At 42.4% G+C, this 20,782-nt stretch overlaps 1 protein-coding gene across 1 annotated transcript in view; it reads right to left on the bottom strand.

Annotated features, from left to right (window-relative positions):
• The window catches only part of gsg1l2b (gsg1-like 2b), a 48,864-nt gene that overhangs the window by 20,081 nt on the left and 8,001 nt on the right, over window positions 1-20,782 (bottom strand). The window contains exon 2 of the mRNA XM_020928927.2: window positions 11,631-11,678. Within this exon, the coding sequence (XP_020784586.1) occupies window positions 11,631-11,678 (48 nt within the window). The remainder of the gene's footprint in view (window positions 1-11,630; window positions 11,679-20,782) is intronic.

The following is a 20,782-nucleotide window of genomic DNA, read 5'->3' as shown; positions in this document are numbered from 1 at the left end:
ATAATTGATTACACTGGTTTGGATGTTACTCAACTTTTGTTGACTGGTTCCCAAACTCTTCTTTCTCTAGTAAAAGCCAAACACAAAGGTCACATGATCCTGCTGCAACTCACGACTAAACTGCTCCAGTCCAACTCTTTACCAGTGACCCTTTTCAGCTCACTCCAGCTGCCTGCCCCTGAACACCACACAGATACAGAGAGAACAAACAAACTCCACACAGACACAGGGAGAACATGCAAACTAGGACTCGACCAGTATGGATTTTTTTGCGGCTGATATAATACAGATACGACAGGAGATATTAATGCAGATTCAGTAACATGTGCAGCCACAGTAGTCACTTTACACTAGGCCAGTGTAAAAAAAAAAACAGACTGTTGGTGTGTGAGAGCTACAGCAGTTAAACAATGAGAAAGAACCAAAAGTAACTCCAAAACCAACACTTTTGCAACACTCAAATAAGTGTTTGTTTAATCCTGACTCAAAACAATCACCCGTAAAAAGAATATAATCCAGCAAGTTGACAGCAGCTGTGTGTCCTCTGTCTGTGGGACAGTCCTCTGTCTGTGGGACAGTCCTCTGTCTGTGGGACAGTCCTCTGTCTGTGGGACAGTCCTGTGTCTGTGACAGTCCTCTGTCTTGGGACAGTCCTGTCTTTGGGACAGTCCTGTGTCTGTGGACAGTCCTGTGTCTTTGGGACAGTCCTGTGTCTGTGGGACAGTCCTCTGTCTGTGGGACAGTCCTCTGTCTTGGGACAGTCCTCTGTCTTTGGGACAGTCCTGTGTCTGTGGGACAGTCCTCTGTCTGTGGGACAGTCCTGTGTCTTTGGGACAGTCCTCTGTCTGTGGGACAGTCCTGTGTCTGTTGGGACAGTCCTCTGTCTGTGGGACAGTCCTGTGTCTTTGGGACAGTCCTCTGTCTGTGGGACAGTCCTGTGTCTGCGGGACAGTCCTGTGTCTTTGGGACAGTCCTCTGTCTGTGGGACAGTCCTCTGTCTGTGGGACAGTCCTGTGTCTTTGGGACAGTCCTCTGTCTGTGGGACAGTCCTGTCTGTGGGACAGTCCTCTGTCTTTGGGACAGTCCTGTCTGGGGACAGTCTGTCTGGGGACAGTCCTCTGTCTTTGGGACAGTCCTGTCTGTGGACAGTCCTGTGTCTGTGGGACAGTCCTGTGTCTGGGACAGTCCTCTGTCTGGGACAGTCCTCTGTCTGTGGGACAGTCCTGTGTCTGTGGGACAGTCCTCTGTCTGTGGGACAGTCCTCTGTCTTTGGGACAGTCCTGTGTCTGTGGGACAGTCCTCTGTCTTTGGGACAGTCCTGTGTCTTTGGGACAGTCCTCTGTCTGTGGGACAGTCCTCTGTCTTTGGGACAGTCCTCTGTCTGTGGGACAGTCCTGTGTCTGTGGGACAGTCCTCTGTCTTTGGGACAGTCCTCTGTCTGTGGGACAGTCCTCTGTCTTGGACAGTCTCTGTCTGTGGACAGTCCTCTGTCTGTGGGACAGTCCTCTGTCTTTGGGACAGTCCTGTGTCTGTGGGACAGTCCTCTGTCTGTGGGACAGTCCTGTGTCTTTGGGACAGTCCTCTGTCTGTGGGACAGTCCTGCTGTCTTTGGGACAGTCCTGTGTCTTTGGGACAGTCCTGTGTCTGTGGGACAGTCCTCTGTCTTTGGGACAGTCCTCTGTCTTTGGGACAGTCCTCTCTTCTCTGCACTCGCACTTTGATAAAAACAGTAGTAGTTTTGTTTCTGGCCTAAACTGCGTTGAAGTTCACTTTTAGAAACAGGAGTATTTAAAGCAGTGCCTCAGTGTTGTGCATGTGGATCTATGGCTGTGCACAGTGTAAACAAGTGCACATGAGTGACATGAGTCTGGAGGTGCATTCAGAGACAGTACGGCGTTACACACACATAGAAAAATTACTCTGCAGATAAATATTGCTGCGGGGCCACATATGAGGACATCATTTGCCTGTAAATTGGATTAAATAGACATAATATAGAGAGTCTACGCTTTATAATGAGGTATAACCTGCTCACGTGGACTATTGACCCATATCTCCGAGATTTAGGCTGATAGCAGGTGCCAAGTGTCCATATCGGCTGATGATATTGGCTAACTGATATATCGGTTGGGCCCAATGCAAACTCCACACAGACACAGGAAGACCAAGCACAGTCCTCACAGAGCAGCTCTGCTCTAGTCACTCAGCCATTAGGCCATAGGAGGGATTTTATGTCTCCAAGTCGCAGATGTGTGAGCTCTTTGACTCCAACACTTTTATCACATAATAAAAGCTGATGCAGTGTGTCCGTTTGCACACACTCACTCTCCCTCTGCTCTGAAGCCGCTCTCTGTAAACAGACCCACAATGCACCACTCTTCCATTCTAATGACTTGAGCTCATCTGACTCAGCACAAAGATTATTCTGTGAGTCGCTCCGCTCAAACCTTATGGACGTCCACCAGAACTGTAGAACAGGAAGCCGAGCAGAACCAAACAGGAAGTGCTCCAGGCGGCTCTTGTGGCTCCTTCTGACTCTGGCTCTCATTGACTTCCATTGAAATATTGTGGCTCGTCTCTCTGTACCTGCTGCTACTATGAGCTTTGTCATTTTGGTCTTAAATGTTCGTATTAACCCATGACACAGGATCCTAATGTTTTCCTTTCTCTAAATCAAAATATGAACATAAATAACGAACCAATCAGACGCCTTCATTCCTCGAGGTCTCTATCACCCTCTCTCTTTCTCTCTTTCTTTCATTTCTATCGCTCCCGCCTCATCTCTCTCTCTCACACACCTCATTTCCCACTTTCTCTACTTTTCTTATTTCTCTCCCTCCCTCTCTCGGTCACACACAGTTGCAGTAAACACATGCTGCAGGTGTATAAAGGCTCATATTTGAAAAGTGCTTATTCCACCTTCTCCGTCTTAAATCCGTGTGGCTCAGGAGCTGTGGGGTCACACTGTGTCCACGGGTTCAGAATGATGGAAAATTAGGACCGTTGCCATAGCGATTAACCATTTAAAATTGATATAAAATAGATCTTCTTTTGGTGACGTAGCAGCAGTAGTGGCTCAGGGACTTTATATTCGGCAGTGGGCGGCAGTAGCTCAGTTGGTAGAGCATTCGCCCACTGATCTAAAGGTTGGAGGTTCGAATCCAGCTCTCAACACAAACATCACAGGTTGAGTGGTCAGATCTACTAACCCACAGGTTGGCTGGTGTGATTCGAGCTCCCACAGACGAATGCTGCCGTTGTGTCCTTGGGCAAGACACTTAACCCACCTTGCCCACAGTGTCTGTGTACACTGGTGTGTGAATGGGTGAGTGGTTCCTTGTTGTAAAGCGCTTTGAGTGCCTTGAAGGTGGAAAAGCACTATAGGAAAATGTGACCATTTTCAGTATATGGAGAATGTGGGTGGTTCAAATTCCGGTTTAGTCATTCCATACTGTAGTTGTGTCCTTGGGCAAAAGCACTGAAGAAGTTAAGACAGAGTTGAGCTTCTGGATGATTGCTTTATCTGAGCCATCTCATCAGAAAAGAGATATGACGCATTTTTGTGGCTTTAATTCTCATTTAAATACACTTGGGATGAGGAGTTCATGTTTTCTAATTTAAAACAACATCTACACCTCTGTTTAAAACTCCAGACTTGTCCTGTGCAGTCCATAAACCATCACCGGTCAGCAGAGGGCGCTCCAATGCAAAACATGTCCTACTGGAGCGCCCTCTGCTGGCTGGTGATGGATTATGGACAGTGAAGAAGAAGCCTGGAGTTTTACCTATGACGCAACAATCTGGGGAAACTTACTACCTTGTAAAGAGGTTTAAGGAAAGCAGAATGAAACAAAATACAACCCCAAAAAGAAAAAAAGAAAAAAAGTATTATCTACTAGTAGGGATGTAACAATCACTGTTGGGCAAGTTACTTTAAAACTGTAATGTGTTATTTATGACCTGTTACTGTCATGTCAAAGTAATTTGTACCATTACAATATTACTGCATTTAAAATGTGAGACATTACATGACTATTGCAGCACTTTTAAGTTACTCTCACCAACTGTGAAGATGCTGAACTTTTGCGCCATATATGGACTGAACCAGGACTAAACTAAGACTAAACCAGGACTAAACTAAGACTAAACCAGGACTAAACCAGGACTAAACTAAGACTAAACCAGGACTAAACTAAGACTAAACTAAGACTACATCAGGACTAAACTAAGACTAAACCAGGACTAAACTAAAACTAAACCAGGACTACATCAGACTAAACTAAGACTAAACCAGGACTACATCAGGACTAAACTAAGACTAAACCAGGACTAAACTAAGACTAAACTAGGACTACATCAGGACTAAACCAGGACTAAACCAAGACTAAACCAGGACTAAACCAAAACGGAACCATTAGCTGAACCTGGACTGAACCAGGACTAAACCAGAACTGAACTAGAACTGAACCAGGTCTAAACCAGGACTAAACCGAGGACTAAACCAGTACTAAACTAGGTCTAAACCAGGATTAAACCAGGACTAAACCAGAACCAAACCAGGACTAATCTTGGACTAGAACTTGGAATCTAGGACCGCCCCTGAGAGAACCCCGAGTCTGTGGAACAGGGTGTCTGTAAGGCGCGATCAGGCATCAGCTGTGGTTAGCCCTGTGGAGTGCGGGTTTCTGCACTGGTCCTTTCGCCCACGGTCACCTGATGGTCTACGCGGGCTCGTCTTTGGCGTTTCATCGCTGCCGATATTGCGGTGATTTAAGGGAATTTGTATGAAGAAAAACCCACCACTTCAGTCCAGGTTAAAAAAAAAACACAAAAACATCGTAACAAGCCATACTGACATTTGTACAGAGTAAAATATATATTTTTTCCCCTGTAATGCCGAACATTACTGCGTTATGGCAAAAAGCAACACATTATAGTAATCTGTTACTTTTATAACGCATTACTCCCAACACTGGTAACAATAACCGAAATATCGTGATATCACATCGTCAAAGTTTCACAACAATATCGTGGGCTGTCACAATATATTGAATCACAAGTTCCTTTGCTTAAATGCAGGTTTTACAGCTGCAATAGTTAATAAACATGGGGAACTACATATCCCATGATTCATTTCAGCGCAGACAACATGAAAAGATATGTTTTGACTTGAATTCTTGGGATTGTGATGGAAATAATTCACACCAAAATCTTGTCAAGGTATTTTAAAAGCAAAAAAAAAAAATTTCTATCTACAATTAAATCGGCCTCTCCAATAAATATCTCAATAAATATCGTACCATGAGATGTATATCGTGATAATATCGTACAGAGAGATTTGGATATCATTACATACCTATCTACTAGTCTTTTTTTTTTTTTTAGTCAGTTGGGTAAATTAGCAGTTTTCTGATCAAAATCTCTTTCCAGTACTTGGTGACATTACACAGAACTGCCCTGATTACAGACACGTGTTTCTGATATAGACACCTGGATGCAGGGGGTTTGAAGAGCCAATACCTGTAGACCAATCACACTGTTCCTTATACCACCAAACCCTGCCCCTCCTCCTTCCCCGTCACTCTTCCCTTTAGTCCTCCAGACCCCGCACTCCCCCCCACTCTCTCTTTTGGTCCTCCAGACCCCACCCCCTCCTCCCCCTCACTCTCCCTTTTAGTCCTCCAGACCCTGCCCCTTCTCCCCCTCACTCTCCCTTTAGTCCTTCAGTCCCTGCTCCACCCCTTCCCCACTCTCCCTTTTAGTCCTCCAGACCCCGCCCCCTCCTTACCCCATCACTCTCCCCTTTAGTTCTCCAGACCCCACCTGTCTCCTTCCCCCTTACTCTCCCTTTTAGTCCCCCAGACCCCGCCCCTCCTCCCCTTCACTCTCCCTTTTAGTCCCCCAGACCCCGCCCCTCCTCCCCTTCCCTCTCCCTTTAGTCCTCCAGGTCCTGCCCGGTTTAGCCGTTCTATTTGAAACGTGTTTGAGGACAGAGTTTAGGTGTGACTGACTCGGCCCCAGTGGCTTTGGTAAAATGCAGAGGACAGATGATGCCTTGAGGACACTGGAGTTCCTTGGCTTCACCTCATGTGAAGTACTGTGTACTTCTGTGTACTTCTGTGTACTTGTACAAACAGGAGTGCGTGTGCAGACAGAGCACAGAGAGCTGAGTCCCCTGTTAAACACACTGACTTCTGTTAAAAGAACACAACACTGAGTGACTTTGTCCTGTGCTCTGGCTCTGTGGGACTCACCTACATCTGAGCCTGTGCAGTCTGACGGAGGAGACGCTTTAGAAGAGAAAATACAACTCGAACTTCAAAGACTATGTACTGACTAAACGTACACACTCACAGTGTATTTATGCAAACCCCTGTATACATCCCGCCTTTACCATGTACACTTATGCAAATCAATACATTAATGCATTTAGCATATTTATAAGGGTGAGATGCTGCACACGCACACGCACACACACACGCACACACGCACACACACACGCACACACACACACACACACACACACACAACAATGGAGGGAAAGAGAGAGGAGGAAGAGGAAGATAATGTCTGAGGTGGAGGTCAGTATCCTGTAAACCTCAGACACACAGAGACATGTGAACAGGCCAACAACCACTCCAGCAGCCCATGTGTATGTGTGTGTATGTGTGTGCGTGCATGTGTGTGTGTGTGTGTGTGCGTGTGCATGTGTGTGTGTGTATGTGTGTGTGTGTGTGTGTGTGTGCGGGTGTGTGTGCGTGTGTATGTGTATCTGTATGCGTGCCCATCATTCTAGAGGAGCTCCTGTGCTGTGGGGTCATGCTGGGGTTAGGAGTCTGTCTCCTGCACTCACACACACACACACACACACACACACACACACACACACACACACACACACACACACACACACACACACACACACACACACACACACACACACACACACACACAGTACAGTACGTGGAGTGTGGACTGAATCCTGCAGTGTTAGGAGGGCCCTGTGCAACATCATCCCCTGTGGACTTCTCCTCTCTGGGTTCTTACACTGGTGGAGGACACCTGAGAGCCCGAGCTTCTCCAAAACACAGATCTGGTTTCTCCTGTGCTCGGTGTAACTGAGGCTGTGGTGGTTCTTACACCAGAGTATGACACGTGTCTGCTGCTGCACTAGTGTCTGGTCACATGATTGTCATAAGATATGAAGCTGTGGGAAACACTTCTTACTTCATGTTGTCATTCACTATAGAACACTGGACAGGTGCAGAACGGAGGACAGGTGCAGAGCACAGGACAGGTGCAGAATGTGTCTGTTTTTCATGCCAGTTTTAATTAAGGTTAAAACAATGGAGACATTAAAATAGCTGTATTGAGTCTATAACCTTGAGCCTGTAACGCTCCTGTGCTGAGTTCTTGTCTTGTTCCTGCTGCTGTGATTCTCAGAAAACACTTGACTGATGTTTGAATGAATGAACATGAGGTTTGAACAGTCTCCTGTCACCAGCCTCATGTGTCTCCACTCAACCACTGCCTTTATTTACTCTGCTTGTTTTCTGTTTGACTCTGACTCTTTCAAAGAATCACAAGAGTCGACTTTCCTGCACAAACATTTTATGAAAGAAATGTTACTGCACTTCTATGGGGTATTAACTGTTAACACAAAACACATTTAGATCACAGTGTACTGTTTATTGTTTGGAAACTGCTGTATTCACCAAAAACAATGTATTAACATGTTTTATAACGTTTTATAAGTGTCTGATGCTCTGAGTCTCCCCTCCCTTTGCTCTTCATATTAAGTCACTTCCCCTTCAGAGCCCGATCACAACACAGTCAGCGTGCATCCCGCTAATGACTGCAGATGGCATCAAGTTTGTGAAGTTTGAACAGTTTTGTATCATGTTTGTGTATATTTATTAGGGCTGGGTATCATTAAGCAGTTGCCGATTCGATACATACCTCGATACACAGACCACAATATGATACATATGTCGATACAGTGCACTTTTGATTCGATATGATTCAATATGATGTATTTCAAATCGATTTGATACGGTTCAGTAAAAAAAGGCTAAATCATGTCTGTGATAGTAAAAGTCTTTGTTAAACCACTTCTTGTGTAAAATTCATATGAAACACAAACATTTTAATAATCAAAACTGTGAAAATGTCAAATGTGTCGCATAAACGAGTTTCCTTCCTCTGAACAAATAACAAAACTGTAGCTGTAACAAAATAATTTAGTAAAATATACTAAAAAATACCCTTGGTGATATATCGATACAGCAGCCCACGATATCAATACTGTATCATCACATTAAACGATATGATATATACTGTAGATATTTCAATATTTTTGCACACCCCTAATATTTATGGAGAATTTTCAGGTGGCTTGTGGGCGGAGCCTTGCAGATAATGCTGCTAAACCTAAGGAGGGTTCAAATAGGGCCAGAGAGATCAGTAGATGACTCAAACATGCACGGACATCTGACACCTCTTCAGGCATGTTTTGGATGAGGGGACAATGGTAGAACACAGCAGAAAGCTAGAAAAAATAAAATAAAAGTTGCATAATACCACCTATATATCAAGTAATAAAGTATCCTGAGTGTACTGCATGCGTATATAAAATACTGCAATTATATATTTGTTTGAATATTACACAATGAGTTAATGCTTAACCACTGAAATCTGATATATATGTTTAAAGACACTGCTGTGAAGGTTGTGTACTTTTAAGGAAAGTCTTTACAGAGCGGTTGCAGTGGAGTTGTTTTGGCTGGCACCAAGCCTAAATAGACTTGGCTGTATTTAAACCTGGCGGTCATCTCCTTATGGTAAAGGAAAACGGAGATGCTTCAGGGAGGATCCACGGCGTGGACTTGTTTAACATAAATTTGCATATTCATGTTGTTGTTTTATATTTCTGGGTTGAGGGAAACTCAGGCGTTCAGACCTGCTGACGTAAGTCCTGTGTAGCTGTAGGCCATCAGGGACAGTGATTTGACCCAGAGCTCTGTATTAGAATTGTATTGAATAGGGAATACATTTTTGTGATTTCAATCGATCGATTCCAGCGTCATTTTTCCAGAGAACACGCTAACACACCTTTTTAATAACAGCAGAAATGACGCTGCAAATTTGTACAAAATTGAAGGATGTCATGCTGCTAAAGCTGAATTGGGCTCCCTCCCCTTCCCCAGTTCCATCAACAGGAGTGATTCCAGATTGATAAAGAGTAGTCACGAAACGCAGGTGGCTGATCAACCACAAGAAAGTTACGTAATGCATTTTTAAAAACTAAATTTGAAACAACAAAAATGACAATTAATAATTTTGTCTTTTCTGTCTTGCCCCAGTACAGATACGTTGTATAAGCCGCTCTTGAGGTCAAAATAAGTCTACTGCAGGGGTTCCCAATACGTCGATCCCGATCTACCAGTCGATCGCCAAGGTCGTGTGGGTAGATCACCTTGTCTTAGTACTCGTCTAGGACTCGATCACGTTTGGACTCGGTCTTGTCTCTCACTCAAGGTCTGACACTCAACAAGTGTGATCATATTTCATTACGGCCGCTGCTGTTGGTAATAAACTTGTAGCGGGTGCAGGAGCGTGTGGGGCGTCTCAGTGCAGCCTGTGCGCTCATTTGAAACCCGCGGAGACTCTACGGCACATCACAAACACACACGCTCCCTATGCACGGCTCGTCTGCGACAGCGTGTGCCCTCGTGTACCAGCGTGCATCACAGGGCAGGTTCAACTTCCTAAACATCCTACCTGTCCATCTGCCTCACGTCAGCACGCCGCCCCTTTTTCACGCTCTCGCTCCTTCCTGCGTACAGCGAACACAAGCCCCTCCCACAGTGCGGCTGATTAGAAGAGCAAGACCAAACGTGGAGCAAAAAACAGTCTAAATTTGTGTTCCAGTGTTGGCACAAAGCAGGTCTACAGCATAGAGCGGATCTACAGAACAGACCTACTGCCACATTTGGCTGAAGTTTGTCTAACAAAAGTGCACAAATGCATCTGTGTTTGTCACGATGTGCGTTTGGTTTGGTAAACGTGCAGAGGCTGGTAAATATCACTGCAAAACCAGAAAAGAATGAAACTCCAGTTTGGAACTTTAAAAAACAGGTTTAAAATTCTTACCTACTTCCTTCACTTTTTTCACAGTTTTGTGTAAAGTGCCAGAGGAAGTTCTCTTAAAGAAGGGCTTCTCAAACTGTGGGTGACGGTCCAAAAAAGTGGCACAGAGTGTTTCAGTGCAGTTTGCTTGGCTTTGTATTAGGTAGATCATTTTGTAAGTAGCTCGCATGCTGAAAAAGTGTGAGCACCCCTGCTCTACTGCATGATTGATGATAAAGCGATTTACTGCCCGATAATCAGGAAGTGTACATTAGCATGCGAGTTGTTGTCAAGGCAAAACTGGTATCTGAAACTCATGGTGAATAATTAGGATGCTCTGAATGTACGTGAGGAATAACTGTTTCAAATTAATTAGTTCTGTTCACCTTTTTAAGACGCTATAAATCACTCTTTTTAGCCGCTAATAATTATTTCCCTTGTGCTTCTTTGCTTATTTGAGCTCAGGACTTTATATTGGTTTACCCAGGCCCGTATGAGAGGAGGATTATCCTGTTTGCTGTGGAGGACTTAGCAGAGTCCCAGTGCCTCTAAGTGAATTTAAAATGAGTCTGGACCACTTTGGATCAGCACAGCACACTATTGAGTCGTGAGGGTGATGAAACAAGTGCGCTTTCCTCTCAAACTGTTTACTCAGAGATCAATACACAGAGCTGAGGAGGAGGAGGAGAGGAGGAGGAGGTAACAGAGTCTATTGTAGTAAACTTTTATCACTCTATTACAGAAGCTGGATTTCCTCTTCATAATGGAACAAACCAGCAGGGTGTGTCGTTAAACTTAAATGTTGCCAGACAAATCCAGACTGATCTCTCTCTCTGCTTTTTATACAGAGTCTGGTCACCACCACCTCGAACTTCTCATGCACTGAGTCTCCCTCTAATTTCAAAATGACATTTCAATTCCAGTGGCGTTTCGTCAGTTAGGCTTTATGTTTCAAACTTTGTTTCAAATTGAACATATATCTGCATAGACATTTTTAGCATGTTAAATGTGCTCATATCACTTTATTTGATTCATGTGTTTGGCTTTAAGTGCGCTGAGTCAGAGCGACTTAATGGAGATCTATGGGAGAGGCTGAAGTTTGGAGAAAATTACATTACAGCCCTGACCTGAAATCAAATAATTGGTCTTCATAAACATTTATCACACACCTGACTTATTGTGATTCAGCTGCTCGCTCTCCTGCCCAGTCCCAGCTCTGCACTGGGGGCATGTTACTGCTACAGGCTCATGAATGGAGACCCACAGAGCTGTGTGCTGTACAGGTGTAACGAGTTCAACTTCAAGTCAAAGTGCTTCTGACAAACAGTTTTTGGTTTGTGGCTAGTTACTTTCACCTAAACCTGGACCTAAACCTGGTAGTGGTGCAGTAGTGATGGAGTAGTGAGTACTGGTGATGACGCACTGATGCCAGAGCAATGGTGATGGAGCACTGGAGGAGGAGTACTGGTGGAGAAGTATAGAGATAAAAATGTGGTTCTTACCTCGCTCGTTGGCTGGGGCCACATAGATGAAGCTCCGGCAGTTCTCACCTGTGAGAGAAGAGAAACATGAAACACATGTGTCATGTGTGTTGTACAACACTGAGCCTATAATCACATGGAGTGTCTTGCCCAAGGGCATAACAGTGGCAGCAGCTGGCAAGAAGGTGATTAGTGAGGAATCTGGCAACCTGCTAATGTAGCTCCAGTCTGTGTGTGATTGGATGAAGACTGGCATGAGTCTTAATAAGCTCATTTCCACATCCACGTTACACTTTAATGTTTTATTCATGCAGAGGTGCTAAGCCACAGCTGCCCTGGGGCAGGCTGACAGGCCAACTGCTGAAATGATTATTTCTATTGAAAAACGGTTGGAATATAGTGACTAAAGATTTCTAATAAAGAATGTTTATAAATTAAGTGAAATTGTTTCATATTTTTAGATGTTTTCAATATATAATAATGCCCCTGACTTTGGTCTTGTTTTTCAGATGTGTTTCAGAGTTTAGTTCCAAGAACCATCACAACCCCCAGCCCCTGACACACACACACACACACACACACACACATGTGTGCGTGTGCATGTGTGAGGTGAGGTGTTCTGAGTCACCACAGAGACATGTGTTTGTTCAGCAGAAACAGACTGTCACAGGGTTACATCATCATGTGTTTGTAGGATTTATAATGATGCCCTCCCACGTTTAAGATCATTGTCACATGGCAAAATAAACTATTCCAATGCTGATAGAAACAGTTTCAAAGGTTTGTCCTGTGGAGGTGTTTGGACAGTTTGACTGCTCCCTGAGGCCAAGACCAAACTGACAGGCTAATGTGAAATTTATCCTGCCCAAAGAGCACAAGTTTATCTGTGAGAACTTTTCTACCTTCTACTAATAATGGATTACATCCACAATTCTAATATGTCCATTTATTAAAGGGACTCTAAACACTTTTTCTAGATCACTTTATTTAGTTTAAGCACAATAAGCAGTAAAATATAATCATGATAAAAAGCTTAAACAAAAACAGTGTGAGGAGAGTAACAGCCTTCAGGACCAAAGTGTCCGTCCTCTGTGTCCTCTGTGTTTTTACAACACAACAGAATGTTTCTCCTGCACCTGTCTCTCTCCACTCTGTTGTTTCACTCTGTGATGATGAGACAGAGTGTCTTCTCTCATATTTGGTGTTTATCTGTTGTACCGGTGTAAATGTTTATGTAATCAACTATAATGTGTCTTGGCCATAGAGTGTATAAAGAAATGGACTATGAGGGACGTCATTTGACTCCAGTCAAATGAAGCTCATGAGGCTGGGAGTCATAAGGGCAAATCAGAGCTTCATATTAGGAATAGGAATTCATTCACAGAGAAAATGGCAAATTACAAACCCCAGGATCATGCAGAACGAAGTTAATATGGATGTTTAAAGACCAAAATGAGAGAGAAAAAAAAGCAGAAGAGGGGGGAAAAAAGAGAGAGGGGGGTGAATGAGGAAAAGAGAGGGTAGGAGAGAAGGGAAAAAAAGGAAAAAGAGGAGGAGAGGGAGAGACAGAGGGAGAGGAGAGATAGAGAGGGGGGGAAGAAGGAAATAGAGGGAGAGATTTTTTTTTTGTTTGTTTTTAGACAGACCTTTATTACGTCTGTCAAAACATTTTACACTAAATGTCATCCACTCCTCCACTCCTCTACTCCTCTGACTGTTTACAACAAGAAAAAATCAAGTGCTTTCATTATACACATGATTCATTCTTTACTCTATTGACAAATAACAAACTCCTGCACAGAACCTGCATTTAACACTAAAAAGGTGTTGTTTATTTGGATTTGTTTAATCATAATTGTTAGGATCAGGAACAGGAGTAGTAGTAGGAGTAATAGTAGTAGTAATAGTAGGAGGATGAGTAGGAGTAATAGTAAAAGTAGTAGTAAGAGTAGGAGTAGGAGTAGTAGCAGTAGGAGTATTAGGAGGAGGAGGAGGAGTAATAGTACAAGTAGTAGTAAGAGTTGTAGTAGTAGCAGTAGGATAGGAGTAATAGTAGTAGTAATAGATGAGTAGGAGTAATAGTACAAATAGTAGTAAGAGTAGTAGTAGCAGCAGTAGGAGTAGGAATAATATTAGGATTAGTAGTAGAAGAAGAAGGAGTAGCAGTAGGAGTAGTAATAGCAGTAGGAGTAGTAGGAGTAGGAGTAGTAGTAGTTGTAGGAGTAGTAGTAGTAGCAGGAGGAGTAGGAGTAGTAGAAGGAGTAGTAGGAGTAGCAGTAGTAGTAGTAGTAGTAGTAGAAGGATTAGTAGTAGTAGTAGTAGGAGTAGTAGCACAAGTATTATGATTATTATTAGGAGTAGCAGTAGTAGTTGAAGGATTAGTTCAAGTAGTAGGAGGAGTAGGAGTAGTAGTAGTAGGAGTAGTAGCACAAGTATTATTATTATTAGAAGTATTAGTAGTAGTAACAGTACTAGTAGTAGTAGCAGTAATAGCAGAAGTAACAGTAGTAGTGGTTTCGTAGCACTAGTATTAGCAGTAGTAGTAGTAGAGTCATAGTAGCAGTACCAAAAGTAGTAGGCCTAGTAGTAGTGTCAGCATGAGTTGTGGTATCAGTATAGTAGTAGTATTATTAGTAGTATAGTAGTATTCATAGTAGGTTTTAATTTATTTATTTTTTCCAATAAAAGTCAATAAAACTACTCTTCTTTGATCATTGTGTCATTCCTTGTTTCAGTCTAAATTGTCATATTCACTTTAAATCCTCATTTCATGTACAAACCAAATATGTATATATATATTCATTTTCCTCTCATTATATTCATTATAGATCTTGTCCCACTGCATCTTGTCCCATGAAAAATGAGTAACAATTTGAGCCCCTCCCCCAAAACAGTGTGATGTGTTTACGGGCCCCTGGAGACACCGGAGCGTAACGTGTGACTGTGAGGGACAAAGACGACTAACGCTAATGCTAACACTAATACTAATGCTAATGTGAACGCTACAAGGACAGTGTGAGCACGAAGGTCAGTGAGCGGACCCTGCGACAACCTCAAAATATCCATGTGTATGCCGCGGCGCTCTTATTGTGTCTTATTGCGCATTGTGTAACTTTTCTGGTGGCCTGTCTCCATGAGATGTTATAGCTTTGTCTGGAATGTTTCACAGGTTACACCCTTATCATCAGAAAGTCCACTAGTCAGAAAGCCCACTAGTCAGAAAGCCCACTAGTCAGAAAGCCCACTAGTCAGAAAGCCCACTAGTCAGAAAGCCCACTAGTCAGAAAGCCACTAGTCAGAAAGCCCACTAGTCAGAAAGCCCACTAGTCAGAAGGCCCACTAGTCAGAAGGCCCACTAGTCAGAAGGCCCACTAGTCAGAAGGCCACTAGTCAGAAGGCCCACTAGTCAGAAAGCCCACTAGTCAGAAAATCATTCCCTCTTCTATTGGTTTGTCAGCAACATTTCTCTTGAACAATTGAATGTATATTTGATGAAAGCAACAGGGAATAATTCCTGGATATCAGGGAAGAATTAGTAAACTTTTTGGATGTTTACCAATTAAAAATGGCTGCAACATCAACATTTTTAGAGATATTGACAGGAAAACACATAATCATGCATAACAGAATTAGCCAAGGTCAGTATTACTTAATTTGTTGGTTTACAAACCCACCAATGCTATATTAAAAGAAAAAGATTTAAAATTAAATTGAAATGAAGGTTGTAGAGCTTGAATTACTGAACATTTTGCAAGTTGTTGCCTGAAAATCAGAGAATTATTAACCCTGTTACACTTAAGACGCCATTTCCACCCAAATCATTATTTCCTCAAACATTTTTGCTGTATTTTAGGGGTTTCAATATATTTATTACTTTTAATATTTACTTTTTAAAATATTTAAAACTTGAAATACAATTTCATTTGTAACAATTTGTAAGACGACCTGAACATGGATTTTCTGACTAGAGGCTCTTCTGATGATAAGGCTGACCCTTGTTTCACAGTATGGCATTAAATCGTTCTATCGTCATGGAAACCAAACTAGACCAAATTACCGGTCAGATGTGTGGAGAGGCGACCCCACTCACAATCAGACACAATCACACCTGTTTTTTTTTTTTTTTTTTTGAGCTATAAAACCACCTGTAATTGAATAAACATCAGTTTGTGCTCTTTAATGTCATATTGTGAAACATTCCAGGCAAAGCAACGACATATCCATAGAAACAAGCAGGTGACTGACCAGCAACTTTTTTTTAGCTTTCTACCATATTTTGACCCGATAGAAGTAAAACACCCTGTGGGGAAGCTGGCCAAAGTAGTCAAAGTAGGAGGCAGATGACACAAAAAAGGTGTCTTTACGCAGACAAAATGGATTAAAAACAGACTTCTGGGTTTAACCAACAAAAGTACAAATAGACAAAAAATAACTCAAACAAAAACACCAAATACCTGCACAGAAATCCCCCTAATTGGTGACACCTGCTTTGCTTTATACTCCGCCCACAGGAAGTACCTCCCCCCAGGTGAGTATCCAGGGAACTCCCCAAAGCAAGTCCCCTTTCAAAATAAATCATGTTAAACATAAACTAACGTGAATTTAAAATCAGACAAAGGTCCCACTTTGTCACACACCTCTCTTTAAACCAGAGCGCGCATGTTTTTACATGTTTCTAATCGTGACTTGGTTTGGTGGATTGTACCTGTGGTGAGTATTTATCTGTGAAGTTGTGGCAGAAAAAAAAAAATAAAAAAAAATTGAAAGAAAAGTACAAAAATGCATTCTGCTGTGGAAAAAAAAAAAAAAATGTATCTCTTGATGATAAATAATGAATCCATTTCGAGGCCCAGTGAGTTTTTGGAATACAGACAAAGGTTTATTCTTGTTCCATCAAATATGGACAGAGCCGAGTCCTGCCCTGGCTGCAGACCAACAGTCTCTCCTGACTCTCCTCGCTCCAGTCTCCTCTTCTCTCCAGCTCCCCCAAAGCATCTGAGCTCGGAGGATTTATACACAAATACAAGTTACATACAAATGAAAGCAGAGTGACTTTTCATAGACTTGTTCTCATCGACTGAACATACATTTGAGAACAGTGTTAGGATAAATAACTAGGCTTAGGTGGTGTATAACTACTGCTATGATGTAACTGATGTGCTGCTCTACAGTTATTGATGTACTGCTCTATTTTATTATTGTACTATTAGAATTCACTGTACAATGACCCAGAAAACAGGGACTAGATTACAGATAAGAGATGCAGAGATAGAAATAGAATATCTTGTACATGAACTGAACCTATCTATATGTCTAATCAATTAACTAAATAGGGCAAGAACTCAGTGATAGGTCTATTCTGACTCACGACTCATCACCCTGATCAGACCAGCAAGACGCTCCTGTAAGGGGAGTGAGATGATTCCGGGGGATCCTTGTCACAATTGGATAAGATTGTGCAACGTGCCAAGAGGCCTGGCTAGTCTGTGCACCAACGAAGAGGCACTACAGTCCCTGACAAAAGTCTTGTCACTTATCCATTTTGTAGAAACAAAAGCTTATAACCTGACTTTAAATGAATCGATTGGTTTTAGAAATGTCTCATATGAAAGCTAAAACCCTCCCAAATTATGCTCAATATACTAAAATAAATTTGCTTCACTGAAGAAAGATTGATCATTTAATGAACACAGAAAGGTCAGATTTTGGCAAGACAAAAGTTTTGTCGCCTACAGAAAATTGAACAAATAATTTACTTCAAATACAAAAATATGTTGTATAACGTCAGTGAATGAAGTAGTGGTGCTGTGAGATCCAGATTTAATATCTTGTATGACTTCCATGAGCTTGAAGGACGCATCCATGCTGTTCAACAATGATTCATACAATTTGTTGATGAAGTCATCAGGAATAGCAAAGAAAGCAGTCTTACATGCCTCCCCAGAGTTCATCAAGATTCTTGGTGGTTTTGCCTTCCATGCTTCCTCTTTCATTCTACCCCAGACATGCTCAATGATGTTCATGTCTGGTGACTGGGCTGGCCAGTCCTGGAGCACCTTGATCTTCTTCACCTTGAGAAACTTTGATGTAGAGATAGAAGTATGTGATGGAGCACCATCCTGCTGCAAAATCTGACCCTTTATGGTTGGGAATGTAAGAGGAGCTAATACTTCTTGATATTTTAGGTTATTGATATTTGCCTTCCACCCTGCAAATGTCTCACACACCCCCATACTGGATGGAACCCCAGACCAGGATTTTTCCGCCACCAAACTTAACTGTTTTCTGGGTGAATCTTGGATCCATGCGGCTCCAGTAGGTCTCCTGCAATATTTGTGGCGGCTGTGATGTAATTCAACCGAGGATTCATCTGAGAAATCCACCTTCTGCCACTTTTCCAGTGTCCATCCTTTTAGCAGGCTGTGGGCCTTGGCAAATGCCACACAGTTTTTTTAATTGCCTTTTGTTTAGTGCTGGTTTCTGTGCACTGATTCGACCATGGAGGCCATTTCGAGACAGAATTCTACAAACTGTTGTGGTTGACACAGGGACTTGAGGTGACCAGGCCTGGTGGAGTCTGCTCGGTCCTCCCGAGCAGTTGTCTTGCGGGGTCTGCTGGACCTGGGCTTGTCAAAAACATCTCCAGTCATTTCAGATCTTTTTCTTATTCTTTGTACTTGACGCTGAGACACATTGAAGGTGTCACCACCTCAGCAGTGGATCTGGTCTTCAGCCTCTTGATAATTAACGCTTTGGTCTCAGGGTGGATCTTAGGCATGTTGTCAGAGGTCAAGTTGCAGTTGATGTGAAGGTCTGGTGTGCTGGGGTTCTTTTTATACACACCCACTAATTGATTGATCAGTAACTGATCACAGGTGAGGCTGTAATCTAGGATTGGGTGCATCATATGACAAGGCGACAAGACTTTTGTCTTGCCAAAATCTGACCTTTCTGTGTTCATTAAATGATCAATCTTTCTTCAGTGAAGCAAATTTATTTTAGTATATTGAGCATAATTTGGGAGGGTTTTAGCTTCATATGAGACATTTCTAAAACCAATCGATTAATTTAAAGTCAGGTTATAAGCTTTTGTTTCTACAAAATGGATAAAGTGACAAGACTTTTGTCAGGGACTGTAAGTCTAAACCATGGTCACCTCCCACTATAGAGGCTTTGCACAATCACGTAACCCCTACAGCAACGGTTCATACGCCGCCATGACACCGGTCACACTATGTCATTGACTTCAGCAGCATCGGAGAAACATGGGCAGGTTTTGTTGTGTATTTGGTTGTTCTAGACGCTCTGAAAGGGATAAAATGATTCGTTTCTTCACTCTTCCTCTGGAAATGACTCATCAGGATCAAACAAGGGAATTATCAAAAAATAAAAAATAAAATGGGAATTATGTCTACATAAACACGCAAAGAGATTTCCTATGGTACCATCAAGACACACTCACGTCACTTTCATCAAGGTATTTGCTATTTAAATTGTTTCATAGTTTATTTAATGAGAGAAGCACATTTACTGAACTCAAATGTAAAAAGAAAACATTTGCAGTGTGAGTGGCAGTAGAAACTGTATCTTCCAGCACATATAAACATGTCACTCGTCGTAGGATCCATGTTTTCTTCATTGTCTTGCTTATCCACAACTATGTCTTCTAGAATAAATCACTTTTTGCAAGCGGGTCTCTCTAATGTTCACGAGGATCTTTTCATGGCCGATTCTTTCGAGGTTCGGCTCACAGACTCTTCGACTTGTGCGTCATGTTGATCACAGGAGCCCAGTGTGGGTTTGTTGAATCGTAAACTAGTGCGGGTTTTCCTGGATAAATTAATGACATTTAGTTCAGTAAATGTGCTTCTTTCATTAAATAAACTATGAAACAATTTAAATAGCAAATACCTTGATGAAACTTCAGGTGTCTTGATGGTACCATTGAAAATCTCTTTTTTTTTGCTAGCTATAATCTGCGTCTTTTTTCCGATAATTCCCTTGTTTGAGCTCCCGATGAGTAATTTCCAGAGGAACAGTGAAGAAACGATTTGTTTTATCCCTTTCAGAGCGTCTAGAACAACCAAATACACAACAAAACCTGCCCATGTTTCTCCGATGCTGCTGAAGTCAATGACATAGGCTGCGTTCAGACTGCAGCCTGAAGTGACCCAAATCCGATTTTTTGGCTTCTGTGTGACCTGTATCTGATCTTTTAATGACAGTCTGAACGGCACAGATCCGAATTTTTCAAATGCGACCCAGGCCACTTGGATATGTGCTCCTGAATCCGATACATATCCGATCTTTTGACATGCGACTTCAGTCTGAACGGCCAAAGCGCATCCATCCAACCGCCTGAAGCAGGCGGAAACCGGAACTGTAAAATCTCCAGGTGCTCAATGCTCGCGACCATGTTTGGACAACTTCCGTAAACACAGAGCACGCTCGCTGCGGTTGACGCATGGGGTTGAGGTCATCGTGTCTCCAGTGCACGTGTGGGACACTTTCGGGCCATTTACCATTCACACTGAAGTCACAGACAAGTCGCATTTAATTGGAAATGTGAACGACCTCGCAAAAACATCGGATTTCACAAAAAAATCTGAATTGTAAATTATCTGGACTTTATTTCTGTTTCAAGTGTAATTTTTTGTCTAAGCAGAAACTAACACGCGAGGAAAAGGGTGATTTTCCTCAACAACAGCTAAGACAACACACAGTTTTCAATCAGTCAATCAATCAATCAACATCTTTATTAATCCCAATTGGCAATTCAGTTTGCAGATCTCTAGTCGTGCACAATCCATAAATAAAAAGAAAAAAGAAAATCAAAAACATGCAACACACGCAGTACATTCAGACCTCAGTGCATCAGGGACACAGGAGCAAATTTACTTTCCATTTAAAAGCTTTATGGCAGAAGAAATAAAATATTTAGAGTAGTGATTGGTCTTTTGTTGTGGGGTGACATATCATCTCCCAGAGGACATTTGCACAAACTGTGAGTGCAGTACATGGTTAGAATCGCTCAGTACATCCTTAGTATTTTGGAGAACCCTTTGTCTCCACACAAACGCCAAATCCTCCATCTGAACAAAACTTTTTTTGCCGCACACTTTTAATATTTGGTTCAGACTGTTCTTATTTTTCAAAGAAGGTGGAGACAGTTG

This window comes from Boleophthalmus pectinirostris, unplaced genomic scaffold, assembly GCF_026225935.1.
Source record: "Boleophthalmus pectinirostris isolate CB_2022bp ecotype Guang Dong unplaced genomic scaffold, ASM2622593v1 HiC_scaffold_14, whole genome shotgun sequence".
Lineage (NCBI taxonomy): Eukaryota > Metazoa > Chordata > Actinopteri > Gobiiformes > Gobiidae > Boleophthalmus > Boleophthalmus pectinirostris.
The sequence above is the reverse complement of the archived record's forward strand: the minus strand, read 5'-3'. Positions and strand labels throughout refer to the sequence as shown.